Raw genomic sequence first — 16,553 nt, 5'->3', positions numbered from 1 at the left:
GTACCATTGACAACACAAAACACATATTAAACAATCTCACCAACCATTCAATTACAGTCACACCCCATTCCTTCAACATCTCAGCTCTCACACCATCCATACCAGATGCTTTTCCTACTCTCGTTTCATCTAGCGCTCTCCTCACTTCTTCTCTTGTAATCTCTCTCTCATTCTCATCTCCCATCACTGGCACCTCAACACCTGCAGCAGCAATTATATCTGCCTCCCTAATTTCCTCAACATTCAGTAAACTTTCTAAATATTCCGTACACCTTTTCCTTGTCTCCTCTCCTTTTAACAACCTTCCATTTCCATCTTTCACTGTCTCTTCAATTCTTGAACCAGCCTTCCTTACTCTCTTCACTTCTTTCCAAAACTACTTCTTATTCTCTTTATATGAATGACCCCATCCCTTAGGTCAGCTGCCCTCTTTGCCTCACTTTCCTTGCGCTTTACTTCCACATTTTTCTCTCTATATCTTTCATACTTCTCTACACTATTACTCTGCAGCCATTCTTCAAAAGCCCTCTTTTTCTCTTCCACTTTTACCTTCACTCCTTCATTCCACCATTCACTGCCCTTCCTCATGCTGCCTCCAACAAACTTCTTGCCACACACATCACTTGCAATCCCAACAAAATTTTCTTTTACTAACTTCCACTCCTCCTCTAAATTACCAGTTTCTCTTACTTTCACTTCGTCATATGCCATTTTTAACCTTTCTTGATATTTACTTTTTACCCCCAGTCTTATTAGCTCTTCAACCCTCACTAACTCCCTTTTACATTCACCTACTCTATTCCCCCAACTCTTTTGCTAAAACTAATTTTCCTTCCACCAAAAAATTATCAGACATACCGTTAGCCATAGCCCCAAACACGTGCACGTCTTTCAATCTTCCAAACATTCTTTTAGTTATCAACACATAATCCAAAAACACTCTTTCTACTGCTCTTACCCATGTATACTTGTTTTCATCTTTCTTTTTGAAAAAGTTAGAACTTATTACCATCTCTTGCTCAACACACATATCTACCAGTCTCTCACCAATCTCATTTTAACCTGGTACGCCATACTTCCCAATGACACCTTCTACCTCTCCAAAGCCCACTCTAGCATTTAAGTCACCCATGACAACTACACAATTCCTTCTATCCAGTCCTTTTACACGCCTAGTTAATTCATTCCACTCTTCTTCACTTTTCTCACAACTTGGCCCATACGCATTGACAAAAGCCCAACATTCCCTACCCAACATAACCCTTACCCACATTACCCTAGAATGCCTAGATGATATCTCCTTCCATTCCACTACTTTACCTGTCATCCATTCACTCAGCAATAAGGCCACACCTTCTCTTGCTCTTCCTCTTTCAATCCCAGACACTCTACCAGATATTTCACCAAACATCACTTCGCCTTTCCCTTTTATCTTTGTCTCACACAAAGCCAATAGAGTATATCCATTCTTCTATTCCTAAATATACTTCCAATCTCACATCTCTTACTCTATATCGTACTGCATTCACGCAAATTCAAACACCCCAAAACTAGAGTGCGGGGAGCAGTCACTCTCCCCCCAGCTCCACCTCTTTGATGTCTAACAGGATTATAATACAGGAGAGGGGGTTCCCAGGCCCCCTTGTTTCGTCCCTTTAAGTCGCCTCTTACGACACACAGGGATACGTTGGCGCTATTCTAATTGTTTTTATTGCCCCCACAATAATTTATATATACATAAACACAAGACCACACAGGCCCAGACACCCACACTAGACCATTAGTCTATAAAACTGCACTGCCAAAGTTTTGTGAGCTCCCAGTAACTTCAGTCAAGCTGACTGAGCAGTCAACTATACTTTTTTAGATGGGCTGTGTCGTCCTGATCCGCATAAACAGCCTCCAAGAACAATCTGAATCCATAATTGCTTATAGAGCAAAAGTTGTTATCAATCAAATCCATCTTATCCAAGAGCAGTCTGTTAAACAAATGTAATTGTTACTAATTAAATAGCAATGTCACCATTCAGAATAGCTGCTTTCCAAACCAGAAAAGGACGGAAAGGGAAAGGAGGAAGTGCAATTGACAATAATATAATTCCAATAATAGTAATAAATCAAAGCATAAATAATATTGAGAGCTCATGCTGTACATACATACATATACCAAGGCACTTCCCCCAATTTTGGGGGGTCGCCGACATCAACAAATGAAACAAAACAAAAAGGGGACCTCTACTCTCTACGTTCCTCCAAGCCTGACAAGGGACTCAACCGAGTTCAGCTGGTACTGCTAGGGTGCCACAGCCCACCCTCCCCATATCCACCACAGATGAAGCTTCATAATGTTGAATCCCCTAATGCTGCTACCTCCGCGGTCATCTAAGGCACCGGAGGAAGCAGCAGGGCCTACCGTATCTGCGTCACAATCGCTCGCCATTCATTCCTATTTAGAGAGCCTCTCTCACATCTATCCTCCTATCACCCAGAGCTTCCTTCACTCCATCCATCCACCCAAACCTTGGCCTTCCTCTTGTACTTCTCCAATCAACTCTTGCATTCATCACCTTCTTTAGCAGACAGCCATTTTCCATTCTCTCAACATGGCCAAACCACCTCAACACATTCATATCCACTCTAGCTGCTAACTCATTTCTTACATCCGTTCTCACCCTCACCACTTCTTTCCTAACCCTATCTACTCGAGATACACCAGCCATACTCCTTAGACACTTCGTCTCAAATAAATTCAATTTCTGTCTCTCCTTCACTTTCATTCCCCACAACTCCGATCCATACATCACAGTTGGTACAATCACTTTCTCATTTAGAACTCTCTTTACATTCATGCCCAACCCTCTATTTTTTACTACTCCCTTAACTGCCCCCAACACTTTGCAACCTCCATTCACACTCTGATATACATCTGCTTCCACTCCACCATTTGCTGCAACAACAGACCCCAAGTACTTAAACTGATCCACCTCCTCAAGTAACTCTCCATTCAACATGACATTCAACCTTGCACCACCTTCCCTTCTCGTACATCTCATAACCTTACTCTTACCCACATTAACTCTCAACTTCCTTCTCTCACACACCCTTCCAAATTCTGTCACTAGTCGGTCAAGCTTCTCTTCTGTGTCTGCAACCAGTACAGTATCATCCGCAAACAACAACTGATTTACCTCCCATTCATGATCATTTTCGTCTACCAGTTTTAATCCTCGTCCAAGCACTCGAGCATTCACCTCTAACCACTCCATCAACATACAAGTTAAACAACCACGGCGATATCACACATCCCTGTCTCAACACCACTCTCACCGGAAACCAATCACTCACTTCATTTCCTATTCTAACACATGCTTTACTACCTTTGTAGAAACTTTTCACTGCTTGCAATAACCTTCCACCAACTCCATATAACCTCATCACATTCCACATTGCTTCCCTATCAACTCTATCATATGCTTTCTCCAGATCCATAAACGCAACATACACCTCCTTACCTTTTGCTAAATATTTCTCGCATATCTGCCTAACTGTAAAAATCTGATTCATACAACCCCTACCTCTTCTAAAACCACCCTGTACTAAGATTGTATTCTCTGTTTTATCCTTAATCCTATTAATCATTACTCTACCATACACTTTTCCAACTACACTCAACAAACTAATACCTCTTGAATTACAACACTCATGCACATCTCCCTTACCCTTATATAGTGGTACAATACATGCACAAACCCAATCTACTGGTACCATTGACTACACAAAACATATATTAAACAATCTCACCAACCATTCAAGTACATTCACACCCCCCCCCCCCTTCAACATCTCAGCTCTCACACCATCCATACCAGATGCTTTTCCTACTCTCGTTTCATCTAGGGCTCTCCTCACTCCATCTATTGTAATCTCTCTCTCATTCTCATCTCCCATCACTGGCACCTCAACACCTGCAGCAGCAATTATATCTGCCTCCCTAATTTCCTCAACATTCAGTAAACTTTCTAAATATTCCGCCCACCTTTTACTTGCCTCCTCTCCTTTTAACAACCTTCCATTTCCATCTTTCACTGTCTCTTCAATTCTTGAGCCAGCCTTCCTTACTCTCTTCACTTCTTTCCAAAACTTCTTCTTATTCTCTTCATATGACTGACCCAATCCCTACAGCTCGTGCTGTAGTCCGGAAAAAAAAAAAAAGAAATCGTTCAAAAACCTTCGCTACTATTGTAACCTAAAAAAAAAAATGTAAACAAACATCCCTCAATTATTCCAACAACCTTACTCACAAAAAATCACAAATTTTAAGTAATTTGTATTTTTCCTAACAGTACTTAGCTCGAACTACTTTCTTAGGAGTATCTGGGATCTCCTCCCAACCGACCAGAATTTTGTGTAGTTTACCCTACTCCCATTTTCTATGCGGGGTAACCTCTGGCGGAGTGATACACGCCATGAGGTGACCCGGGGTCAGAGAGCATTTTTGCTCAGGTCTCGAGCTCCAGTAAGTTTTTGACAGATAGGTTTCTACGAAGTCCTGTAAGGCACTTGGGGCAGGATGGGCGGGCCAAAACCCGAAAGTAGTTCGAGGTAAGTACTGTTAGGAAAAATACAAATTACTTAAAATTTGTGATTTGTTCGAACACGGAGTACTTACCTCGAACTACTTTCTAAGGAGACTTACACCTTAGGAGGTGGGAATTGCCTTCCGGACCTAGAGACCGTGATGAGGAAAGAAAAGGAACCTAGATAGGAGGCTAGGTTCTGCTGACCCCCAAGGAAACACGAGAAAATAGGAAAAACTACGCAAAAAACTCTCTAGTGTTCAAGTAACCTACCTCTGCAAAAATCCTTGGAGATGCATTCTTCCACTGACAGTGTATCTCATGGCAGTTAAAGGATTTAAGGGTCAAATAGGGGAAAAAAGGGGTAAGGAAGGAACCTGTGTCTCTTGGACTTATCGCCCGCGGCTTCCCTGGGGCTACACCTTTAAATCTTTTGGAGCGTGGAAATGGCGGGACCGAGAGAGAACCCGTCCAAGGATCACCTCAAACAATCCTTTAAGTAGTGAGCCGTAAAGGTAGACTGTGTAGACCATGTACCGGCCTTCAGGATTTGGCCCACTACCATGTTTCTTTCAAAGGCCAATGAAGTACTCAGTCCTCTAATGTCGTGGGGTCTACCCCTTCCTGGAAGAGGGACCCCTGCACTGCTGTATGCGTACATTATCACCTGGCGTAGCCAAAAGGAGATCGTATTTTTGGAGACTGGCTTCTTCATCAGTTCTGAGGAGACGAACAGACTCTTGGTTTCGGGGCGAAGTTTGGCCGACCTCTCTAGGTACTTCCGTACTGCCCTGACTGGACACAGAAGCAAGTCCCTCGGGTTGTCAGAACGCGGGATGGCTGGCACTGAGAACACTTCAAACTTGGGGTCCCAAACAGCCGGATTCTGAGTCTTGGCTACGAAGGAGGGTAAGAATCTGAAGGTAGCTTCTCGCCAGCCCTTCGAGTGTGAGATCTCGAAAGACAACCATGAATCTCACCTACTCTTTTCGCTGATGCCAGAGCTAACAGAAAGACTGTCTTGAGGGTCAGCTCCTTGTCTAGAATGTCTTTGAGAGGCTCGAATGGAGGTTCCGAAAGCATCTTCAGTACCCTAGCCACATCCCACTGGGGCACTCTAACGGCTTGGGGGGAACACGACTGCTCGAAGCTCTTGATGACATCGAGATATGCCTGAGGCACCTAGGTCAATGCCCTTCAGGAGGAAGACTTGGCCCAGCGCTGCCCGGACTCCTTTAATGGCTGGGATGGACGTGCCCACTTCGTCCCTGAGATAGGCCAGGAAGTCTGCTATCTCGTGAATGGAGGCTCCTAACGGCCTGATGTCCTTCAAGGAGCACCCCTTAGTAAAGGTAGCCCACTTCGCCTGGTACACCGCGACTGACGAACGTCTCAGGTACCCTGACATCCTCGATGCCGTCCTCGACGAATGTCCTTCCTTTCTCAGGAGACGCTCAATAACCTCCACGCATGAAGGCGGAGGGACCAAGGGTTTTCGTGGGACCTTAGGAAGTGAGGCTGCCAGAGAAGATCTGGTCTGTCTGGAAGTGGCCAAGGTGGAAGGCGTGCCAGTTCCTTTAGATTCGCGAACCACTCTCTCTCCGGCCACCAAGGCGCTACTAAAGTCATCCACAGGTTGGCCGCCTGTCTCACCCTGTTGAGGACCTGTCTGAGCATCCCGAAGGGAAGGAAGGCGTAAACGCCGAGGTTGTCCCAAGGGTGTTGGAAGGCGTTCTCGAACGCTGCTGCTGGATCTGGCACAGTAGAACCAAACATGGGGAACTGTGCGTTTAGTCTCGTGGCGAAGAGGTCTATCACCGGTGAGCCCCACTTCAGGATGAGGGTTTTGGCCACTTCTGGGTGTAGGGACCACTCGGGCCCTACCACTTGACCCATCCTGCTGAGGCTGTTGGCCAGGACGTTCCTCTTCCCCAGAATGAACCAGGCTGAAATATTGATTTGTTCCACTTCGGCCCATTCTAAGAACTCCGTGAGACTGCACAGTTCCTTCAACTTCAATCCTCCTTGCTTTTTCACGTAGGCCACGACCGTGGCGTTGTCGAACATCAGAGCCACGGCGTTTCCCCGGAGTAGATGGACGAACTCTAGGCACGCCCTTTGTATGGCTATCATCTCCAGCACATTTATGTGCAGGTTCGTCTCCTCGACTTCCCATTTACCTTTTGCCGTTTTGTCGAGAAGATGGGCACCCCAGCCCTCCTTGGATGCGTCCGTGAACAGGAGCATCTCCGGAGGGTCGGCTTCGAAGGGCATTCCCTTGAGGGTGTTCGTTCTGACGTGCCACCACTCCAGGACTTCCTTCGTCTCCGGGGACACCGAGACTATCTTGTGCGGGGAGTCCTATCAGTCTTTGCCAGTCCTTGGCTCTCCTGGGCTGGCCCGACAGGAAGGGCCGGAGTATCTGTTCTAGGTCGTCCAGTCTCTCCGCGGAGAGGAAGGCTCTCGCTAACCGGGAGTCTAGGACCATCCCTAGGTAGGTCATCCTGGTGGAAGGTATCAGCTGGGACTTCTCCAGGTTGATGATGATACTCAAGACGTTGCAGAACTGCAGGAGCTTCGCGCCTTGTTCCCTCAGCACTTCCTCTGAGGCTGAAAGCAACAACCAGTCGTCTAGGTACCGAATCAGGCGGATGCCCTGTTCGTGTGCCCAGGCTGAAACTGTTGCGAAGACCCTCGTGAAGATCTGAGGGGCTGTCGACAGTCCGAAGCAGAGGGTTTTTAACTGCAAAGTTTGGGTACCCCATTTTACCCTTAGGTACTTCCTGCTGGAGGGATGGACAGGGATCTGGAAGTAGGTGTCTTTGAGGTCTATGGACATCATGAAGTCCTCCTCCTTCAAGGCTGCTAGGACCGACATTGGAGTGTCCATCTTGAAGTCGGTCTTGCACACGAATTTGTTGAGGGCTGAGAGGTCTATGACCGGTCTCCAGACCCCTGTCGCCTTCTCCACCAGGAAGAGCCTGCTGTAGAACACTGGACCCGGGTTCTTGACTGGTTCTACTGCCCCTTTTGCCAGCATTGCCGAGACTTCTTCCTGCAATGCTGCTACTCTCAAGGCGTCCTTGGGTGCCAACCACTCCGCCTGTTGATCTGGGATCAGAGGTGGGGGGGGTCCGCTAGGAAGGGGAACCTGTACCCTTCCTTTAGTACTGCTACGGTCCACGGATCCGCTCCGTGGTCCCGCCATGCTTGCCAAGATTGTTTGAGGCATCCCCCCACCTGAGGTGTCGGCCAGAGTAGGGGGCCTCCCCTCCTACCTCCTTCGAGAGGCGCGGCCTGAATGCCCTCTCCTGGAGCCCGAGTAGGACGGTCTGAAGGCTAACTGTGGAGTCGAAGCTCCTCTACGGCGGGGCAAGGCGAGGTAAAGATTACGTGTGCCAACGTCTACATCCGACGGGCGGACGGAGCTAAAGAGACACTGGGAAAAGATGCGGGGGGCCTCTCCAGCGGCCACTGAGGCAGGTACTGGAGCGGCAAGAGCCCTGTTCGACCCGCTAGGGGGGAAAGCCACTTTGCCTCTGTCACGGATGGAGCTGTCGGGACGGGGGTAGCCGTCATGGGTCTACCCCCTCCCGGGGAAATCCGTGGGGTGTAAGTACCCTGCCATGTCAGCGACCGCCTCCGATGCTTGGATGGGGCTGGCCGGGACGATGGTGCGGCTGGCTCCATCATGAATGGAGCCGCCGGAACGGAGGTAGCCGTCATGGGTGTGTCAGCGGCCGCCTCCGATGCTTGGATGGGGCTGGCCGGCACGATGGAGCGGCTGGCTCCATCACGGATGGAGCCACCGGGACGGAGGTAGCTGTCATGGGTCTATCTCCTCCCGGGGAATCCGTGGGGTGTGAGTACCCTGGCATACCAGCGGTTGACCACGAAGCCTGAATGGAGCTGTCGTGGTACCGGGCATGGATGCCATGCTGCCGGGTCGAGCCAGCGGCTGCCTCCGCTGGACGGATGGAGCTCCTGTGGAGATCCATGGAGCTGCAGGCTTCCCCGTGCTGGCTGGTTGGTTCCTTCGTTCAGGACGGGCCATCGAAGAACCGGAGGCCGGGACAAGGCTGCCAGTCCGAAGGGGCGACTCTCTCCGCTGGGCGGGTGAGGTCGGAACCTTCGCGGGCTTATGCCTGTCGACCGAGACCTGGTGCGATGACTTCCATCGATGATCGGGTCTGCTGGAGGAGACATACCTTGAGGATGGAGAAGGAGCTCTAGGGAGCCAGCCAGTGAGGGCCTCTGCTGCACGGGGGTATCTACCAACCTACTGAGGCCCGAGAGCCCGTCCTCATCCGTCGCGGGCTTTGGTTTGTCTAGCCTGTGGTGGCGGCTGATGAGGGCTAGTACTTTTCTGTATGCGGAGGCCTCGTCCTCGGAGCCTTCCGCGCTATCTCCTAGGCCTTCCGTCGGATGCTCCTCTGCCTGAGAAGGTGCACCTACGATCCGTCCCGCTTGGGGTGGAGGCATCCTTTTGTCGTGGTACGACTTCGGCGGTTCTGGATGGAGGACGGGCATCACCGCTGGGACGGAGGCCTCCGTCCTGGACTAGTCTCTCCCCACGGAGGACCAAGCTGCTGTGGGCTTCTTCGTGGCTACTGGTTATCTTTCACGTTCAGGCCGGCTTGACGAAGTCTTGAAGGCTGGGACACGGCTGCCAGACCGAAGGGGTGACTCCCTCCGCTGGGTGGATGGAGTCGGAACCTTCGCGGACTTATGCCTGTCTGCCGGAGCCTAAAGTGAGGATTCCCTCCGAAGTTCGGACCTGCTGTAGGGGACGTACTTCGGAGTGGGAGAACGAGCCCTTGGGAGCCCGTCAGAGGTACTCGGAACTGCTGAAGCTCCCAGGAGGTGGCTGCGTGGGATGGCGACACGCACCCATTCCTCCCCAAGGGAACGGCTTCTTCGGTGCCTCCTTCTGGGGGATCTAGCATGGCTCCTGGCGTGGCGAGATCTGGAACGGGAACGGGACCTCCTTCTGTGGGACCTCTCTCGCCTCCTCTACAAGTACTTCGGCGTTCCATCCTCCGAGGAGAAAGAGTATGACTCGAAAGAGGAGCCCGAAGATTTGTAGGACCGCACCGAAGGGTCCGAGTCGTCCCGCGTCACTGGTGGTTCCTCGTGTCGGTCCGGAGATGACGAAGGCTCCAGGAAAACGGGAGGGAGCATTGCTGAAGGCACTGGGGGATAGCGCGGTAACTTCTTGTTGGGGAACCACGCCTCGAACTCCTCCTCCAGTCTCATGGGCGACCTGAAGGGCGTTCTCGGCGTCGCCCATGGGAGGGGATCCGATGATGGTGAGTACTCCTTCTCGGCGTCTCCCCCGGCTGCAGACGTACCTGAAATACAGGCCCATGAAGCGGGGGAAGAGGCTGCAGCAACCTTCCCCCACATAGGATCATCGGAAGAGACGGGCCCCGCTGGCACCAGGACTCCGTCCTCCGAACACACTCCCATCCCTCCCTCAGGGCCCCCACTTGCCTGGACCGACAAATATCCCCACTACCAGAAATCTTAGACTCCTGGGGAAGAGCAATGGGCCTCTTCCCCGCAAGTGACTTACCTCGTCCCCTACTCTGGGTAGGGGAAAGTGGCTGAGAACCTCTATCGGACGAGGCATCGGGAGAAGCAAGCGGCGAGGAGAGGCTCGGCTTCCTAGGTGACCTCTTGGACGCCTTCTTCTTCTTGGTGCCGTAGCGCACCCACTGCACCTCGTTCCAGGACTCGCACTCGGGACACGTGGCTGTATTAGAACATAAGCTGCCCTTACACGACGAACACAGAGGGAAAAGGTAGGAAAGGGTATGGAATGAACACAATGGGACCACGTGGGGACTGCGTGACACACAAAGAGGGTCGGGGACACAAGGGGTCGCACTGGGTAATGAGAGAGCGTCGAGATGTTATCGCGACGCGACCAGAAAACTTACTGGAGCTCAAGGCCTGAGCAAGCATGCTCTCTGAACCCGGGTCACCTCATGGCTCGTACCACTCTGCCAGAGGTTACCCCGCATAGAAAACGGGAGTAGGGTAAACTACACGAAATTCTGGTCGGTTGGGAGGAGATCCCAGATACTCCTAAGAAAGTAGTTCGAGGTAAGTACTCCGTGTTGGAACAAACAATCATTACATGAACTACCTCTATCTCTCTCACTTGCTCTCCCTTTCTCACACTCTGAAAGATTTGACAAACCAAGACAAAATATAAAGGCAAAAAAAAGTTGACCTCACACCACAAGTGTGTCATTACTTTACTAAAGGCATGTGTATTGAAAGGAAAGACAACAATAAGTTTTCTAAATTTTAGGTACAAATGTCAATAATCCGAGCTTCCAGAAAAGAACCAATATGAATATCAGGCGAGTACAAAAATATATTTTATTACTATAATTCTATTTTTGTTTAATCATACCATAGCCTATAACTAAGACAACTGGTAATGCTAGTCTTACTGAAACTTCAGACCTATGGTCCAAAACCACTGTTTTAAATATAGGTTACAATGCAGAAATCAAATCAAATAAGTGCTTAAGACCCCAAACGGGAATTAACACTGTGTGACAAAACTGGACCTACACAGTACTTGAAAAGTACACCCAACACATTTTACTCACTTTGTCCTTCTTCCTTAGCCTTCCGAGCCATGAATGTGTGGTGGTGAAGATTAAATAATATAGCATACACAAACTGACGGACAGCTCTGAAGAATAGGACTGCGTTGGGAAGTTCTCTTACACTTTCGTCTTCCATACAAACACCAAATTTAACTTCACCCTGGTAAAAGCACAAGTGTCCGTAAGTTTAATAGGAGGACATTAAACAAAACTTAACTAGACCTCTAGTAAAAACAAGAATTTTCCTCAAAATGACATACAGTACTTTGTCTCGTCTAATATTCACATATATTTTAGGACATTAGATAAAAAAATATCAATTAAACCTCTTGCAAAAACAGGAATTTTACTCAATGACATGCTGTCTCTTGATATTCATAAATATTTTAGGACATTAAAAATACACAACTAAACCTCTTGGCAAAATGAGAATTTTACTCAAAATGACATACTTTGTCTTCTAATTTTCTTAAATATGTTCAATAACAACAATGTTCATTGTTGTGGCCACAAACATTTTTTGCAAACAATAACAACTTAAAAGTTACTCTTGAATTATTCCAAGCTATTGCTAGCTGTCTCATCTTTCCTGAAGAATGTTACCATCACATACTTGAATTCTAAAACAGAATCGATGACATTATATACTTCATACACAAAAGTTATTCAGTTTATGTGCCCTGCTTCAAGTAATTAACTACATCATGTCAATTCCTTCAAGAAATATTGTGTAATTGTTCTGCAGGTTTTAGAATGTCTCATATACACACTTGAAATTTTTTTTGGTTTACCCCTTTTTGGCCTTGTGTATTTTCATGATTCATTTAATATGATTATCTAGACAACTACAATGTCATATATTTCTACTTTTCTGTAAAAAAATAACGAAACCCCCTTTTTTATTACTGTATTACTCTTTCTGACAGCATTTCAAGAAATTATATTATTCTAATAACTGATGGGCTTAGGCATACCTATACATACATACATACATATAACAAGGCACTTCCCCCAATTTTGGGGGGTAGCCGACATCAACAAATGAAACAAAACAAAAAGGGGACCTCTACTCTCTACGTTCCTCCCAGTAAACATAAAATGAGATGTAACCTCAACATCTTTAAAAAAAGGGTAATTTATGACCATAAAACACACTTGACCCAGAATCAATATTGAAATTCAAGAGAGTAAACAATTCAACAATAAAAAAAAATCCCAACTGATATCAAAGCTCTGCAATTAAAAATCAAAATTAAGATATTTACCTGTGTGAGAACTTGATATACCCATGGACACATGAGACCCTTCTGATGACGTTCTGATGCAGTTCTCATGACCTCATGAGGTACAGGAGGTAAAGGCAATGGATTGGGATCTATCTGAGGACCAGGATCTTGACTGCTATCCACCGGACTACTTGATTGCTGTGTGGATAAAGGCTCGTATTAGCACTGCAGGAAAATAACAATAAAATATTTTGTACACATATTAATGCAAGTACTTTCCTTTTCTCAAATAAAATACTTAGAAAAAAGCATGTCATTCCAAGACTGAGTATGATGTATCCCAGGGTAAATTTATCATTTTATTCCACTTTTTTTTTTCCTAATTTACAACTTGCTTCACCAGGAGATTATTCATAACTTTTTATAGTCAATCTTACATTTCTTGAAGATAATTGTAACTAAAAAGCCATGCTATAAATTTTCTTCATATTTGGAAAAATTTATGGTTTTGTAATCTATCAACAACAAATTCAAGTTAGCACTTGCTATAAGTCAATTGATTTAAAAAAGAACTTAGGCCAGTCATAAACAAAATACAGTACAGGAAATATTACATGTATCAGGTAATATCACAAGAGTTGATTTAATTTGCAAACAATCACCATTGTACTAAACCTGAAATATGAAGTTTATACAGCATATAATTATCTAAGAATTATCATTTGACCTTTCTTTGGAGCTTTTCAGTGAAGTAGACCTGGGAAGCAACTTTAAAGAATCAGCTATACTGTAATAGAAAATTAATGAGTTTAAAAAATTCTGTTTAAAGTCTGATTCTAGGGAATTCTCTACCATTGCAATTATAAATTACCATTGACAAATAGCCATAATTCCTGATATCACATGGAGAATTCAATAGTATCAAGACTTTAAACCTTCAACAATTTCTTCCTTTTCCATTAGCTAATTTATCAAATAGACTAAATAATATTACAGTCAAACCTCATTCAGCTATTAGGGTATTTATCTTAATTTCAACAGCCGATAAACGTAGTTTATCATTTTTAAAAATCAATATTTACATTACAAAAAAAAAAAATAAACCTTGAAAATACATGAAGAATTTCCTTAAAAATATGGTTAGTAACTAAAACATTGTACATGACAACGCACAAAAGATAACCAGCCATTTCACACAACTTTTCAAAGCTTAGTTGGCATTCTCCTGTTACCTATAGCATGGTACAATTAAACCTCACAAAGCTATAAAAAAACTATAAGGGGCCATACAAACACTTGCACTAATGTTATGTCGACATCAACTGCCAAAATAAATTCAGCATATAAATAAAAATTATAAACTTGGATAACACTTCTTGTAAGAGTAGGTTACCTAAAACATTACTGGTCTCCCTTTAAAACAGCATAAATGAATAAGATACTAATTTTCTAGACTATAACCTAAGATTTATAATAAAGTCATCAAAATATGCATCATCTTAAAAGTACTATTTTGGAAAATCTGATGAACCACGTGCAATACGAATAAAGTAATAATTATAAAATCATTTACAACCTGCACACAAACCAAAGTGCTGCAAGAGAACTCAAAGATACCATTATCTACCTCAAAACCATGACAAAAACTGGGCACAAGTGTTCAGACATTTAAATAATCCCTATCTTGGGGACATTTTGAATAAAATTGAAGTTAGGATTGAATACTTTAAAAAAAATCATACTTAAAACTACCAAAGACCTAAACACAACAGACAGGAGAGTAAAGAAACAGAAATGACTATAACCCTCCTGGAACTTCAAGCTTATTGAGATATAACAAGAACTGCTAATTGTCTATTGCAAATTTGAGGTTTGCCTTTAAACATCAAACATCAAATAACAAAAATGTTACTGTACACTTATGAAAATACACAAGGTAACCAACAACTAATAACACCAAGATACATAAAACAAACACAAAAAATATCTACTGCTTAATTACTTTTTTTATTAATTTTAAAAAGTCCCTTATCTCAGCCACTCTTATATCTACAGGAGTGTGTCATCAGACATTTTCCCTATAAATTGTGGGTGACATCATATCCCCGTTTGACTTTTAAACTAACACAACACTATGAAAACCATGAATATCAATATTCATATAACTTTGAGGTACTTCATATTAGCCATAGAAATATGAATATCATCATTCATCACACCCAGCACTTTAGAACTAGCCACAGAAGTGAATCCACATCAACAAACAGGCAAGTTCTTGTATCTCTCATGTAATTCATACAATTTCTTTTAAAGTTTGTTGAGCAATGCACATAGGCAGTAGACATCAAGGAACAGATATTCCTTCCCAGAGGCAAATGCTAATTTAATCAAGGTTTGACTGCAGTGGTAATAATGAACAGTGGTAGTAACAGTAGTAGTAATTGATGCCGGTAATTCTTAGACAATAACCATTAAAATGTAGTAAACAGTAAAAAAAATAGATAAAGGAAGATATTGCTAACTACAAGATTAGAAAACGATAGTCCTAAGTGCTGAAACAAAACAACATTATAGGAGTGGAGAATGCTTTCCACCATATTTTCAAAAATCAAAAGAAGGCAAAGTGGTGCAGGCGTTTGTTTAAAAACTGTGTGACTCAGACAAGAGGCCTAGATGGCAAACTGAACATTAAACAGACAGAATGACAGATTTCCTTATGCTAGCCAATAAAAGGTAGTGATGACTTAAGAAAACAGTAACAATAGAAACAGTATTAAAACAAATCACAATCCAGTGATTTTGCAATAGTACTGTACTGTTATTTGTTTGATAACACTTAAATACACAAAGGTACAGTAATTAAGATCATCAAACATTCCAAATTATATATTCACGGATACCCTACTTCAGGTTAAGCCTGAATAAGATAATTTTTTTTTTCTATGTTTTAGCATATCAAAATGTTTACTCTTTATGGCTGCTCACGCACACCAGACGCTTCCAAGCACACTAATTTCATTTGCTAACTCACTTGCCAAGATGAATGTCTTGCACAAATCCTCTCAGGAGGAACACTTACCTCAACAACAACAATAGAAAAAACGCAATGAACATAATCTGAAAGTAAAATAAAAGGCAACAAAATTATAAACATAAAAAATCACAAAAAAGTTGGCAAGATCAAGAGCAAAGTAATAGTTGCCAAAGGCATGATTTCTATAGGAATCAAGAGCCATTACTTGCATATAATGTCAAGAAACATTTCTATATAACAGTCCCAATGCATTATAAAAATCACAACAGTAAATATGCCATCTACTAAAAATTTGCAATTAACTAAGGGAAATGGCAAAAATTGTAAGACTATTCTCTGTTCCTATGAAGATCTTGCCTCAATAAATATTTGACTAACATTAAGAGACTAATACAAAAAGAGTATCATAGAATAACACAATAGTGCACTCAGCAGAAACACCTGACAGCAATAATACATGAAAATAAAACTTGAAACTTATAAGGGTACAGACAGTTAAAACAGGACCTGACAGCCCTTTTTATATTTATCTTATTGTAAAAAAATATTTACAATATATGCTTTCCTACATAAAATCTAAGGAAAATGTTAAATTTCAAATTTAAATATTGAAAAAAATATATATTCTTTAATAAAAATAGTGAGGATTACTAACAAGATATGCACAGTATCCAAACTTAAAGAAAGACAATGAAAGAAAAAGAACATAACAAGGAGGTCAAAATAATGCTTACTTTGTACTAAGTAAAAGGATCCAATGCAAATCATCATGGGAAAAGACCACAACCTACAAGTGGTTCCCAACCATTTCTCCGTCATTTCCCCCTCCAACCAGTTCAATTATCTAGATATCCCCCTTCATGTGAACAGGGCCAATAGCAGTTGATACACAATCACTATTTACCTAACAAAAAAAATATAATGGTAAACATAGTAAAGTAAAAGGACTTTTGTTTACTATTCTACTTCAGAATTAGATTAGTGAGGAGGTTGAAATTCCTTCGTGTGTATCAATAAATCAATATCTGGGTTCAAGCATGTCACATTCAACCTCAAATAGGTTTCGTGCTTTGGCATTGATTGTGAGTAA

General features: G+C 43.8%; 1 protein-coding gene across 9 annotated transcripts in view; it reads right to left on the bottom strand.

Moving 5' to 3' along the window:
* The window catches only part of LOC137621653 (constitutive coactivator of PPAR-gamma-like protein 1 homolog), a 252,439-nt gene that overhangs the window by 77,402 nt on the left and 158,484 nt on the right, over positions 1 to 16,553 (bottom strand). For all 9 annotated transcript variants that reach the window (XM_068352131.1, XM_068352133.1, XM_068352132.1 and 6 more), the window contains 2 exons: positions 12,469 to 12,627; positions 11,204 to 11,363 (listed from right to left, as the gene is read on the bottom strand). In XM_068352131.1, the coding sequence (XP_068208232.1) occupies positions 11,204 to 11,363; positions 12,469 to 12,627 (319 nt within the window). The remainder of the gene's footprint in view (positions 1 to 11,203; positions 11,364 to 12,468; positions 12,628 to 16,553) is intronic.

This window comes from Palaemon carinicauda, chromosome 28 (genome assembly GCF_036898095.1).
Source record: "Palaemon carinicauda isolate YSFRI2023 chromosome 28, ASM3689809v2, whole genome shotgun sequence".
NCBI lineage: Eukaryota > Metazoa > Arthropoda > Malacostraca > Decapoda > Palaemonidae > Palaemon > Palaemon carinicauda.
Note: the sequence above shows the minus strand (reverse complement) of the source record. Positions and strands in the feature narration are given on the sequence as shown.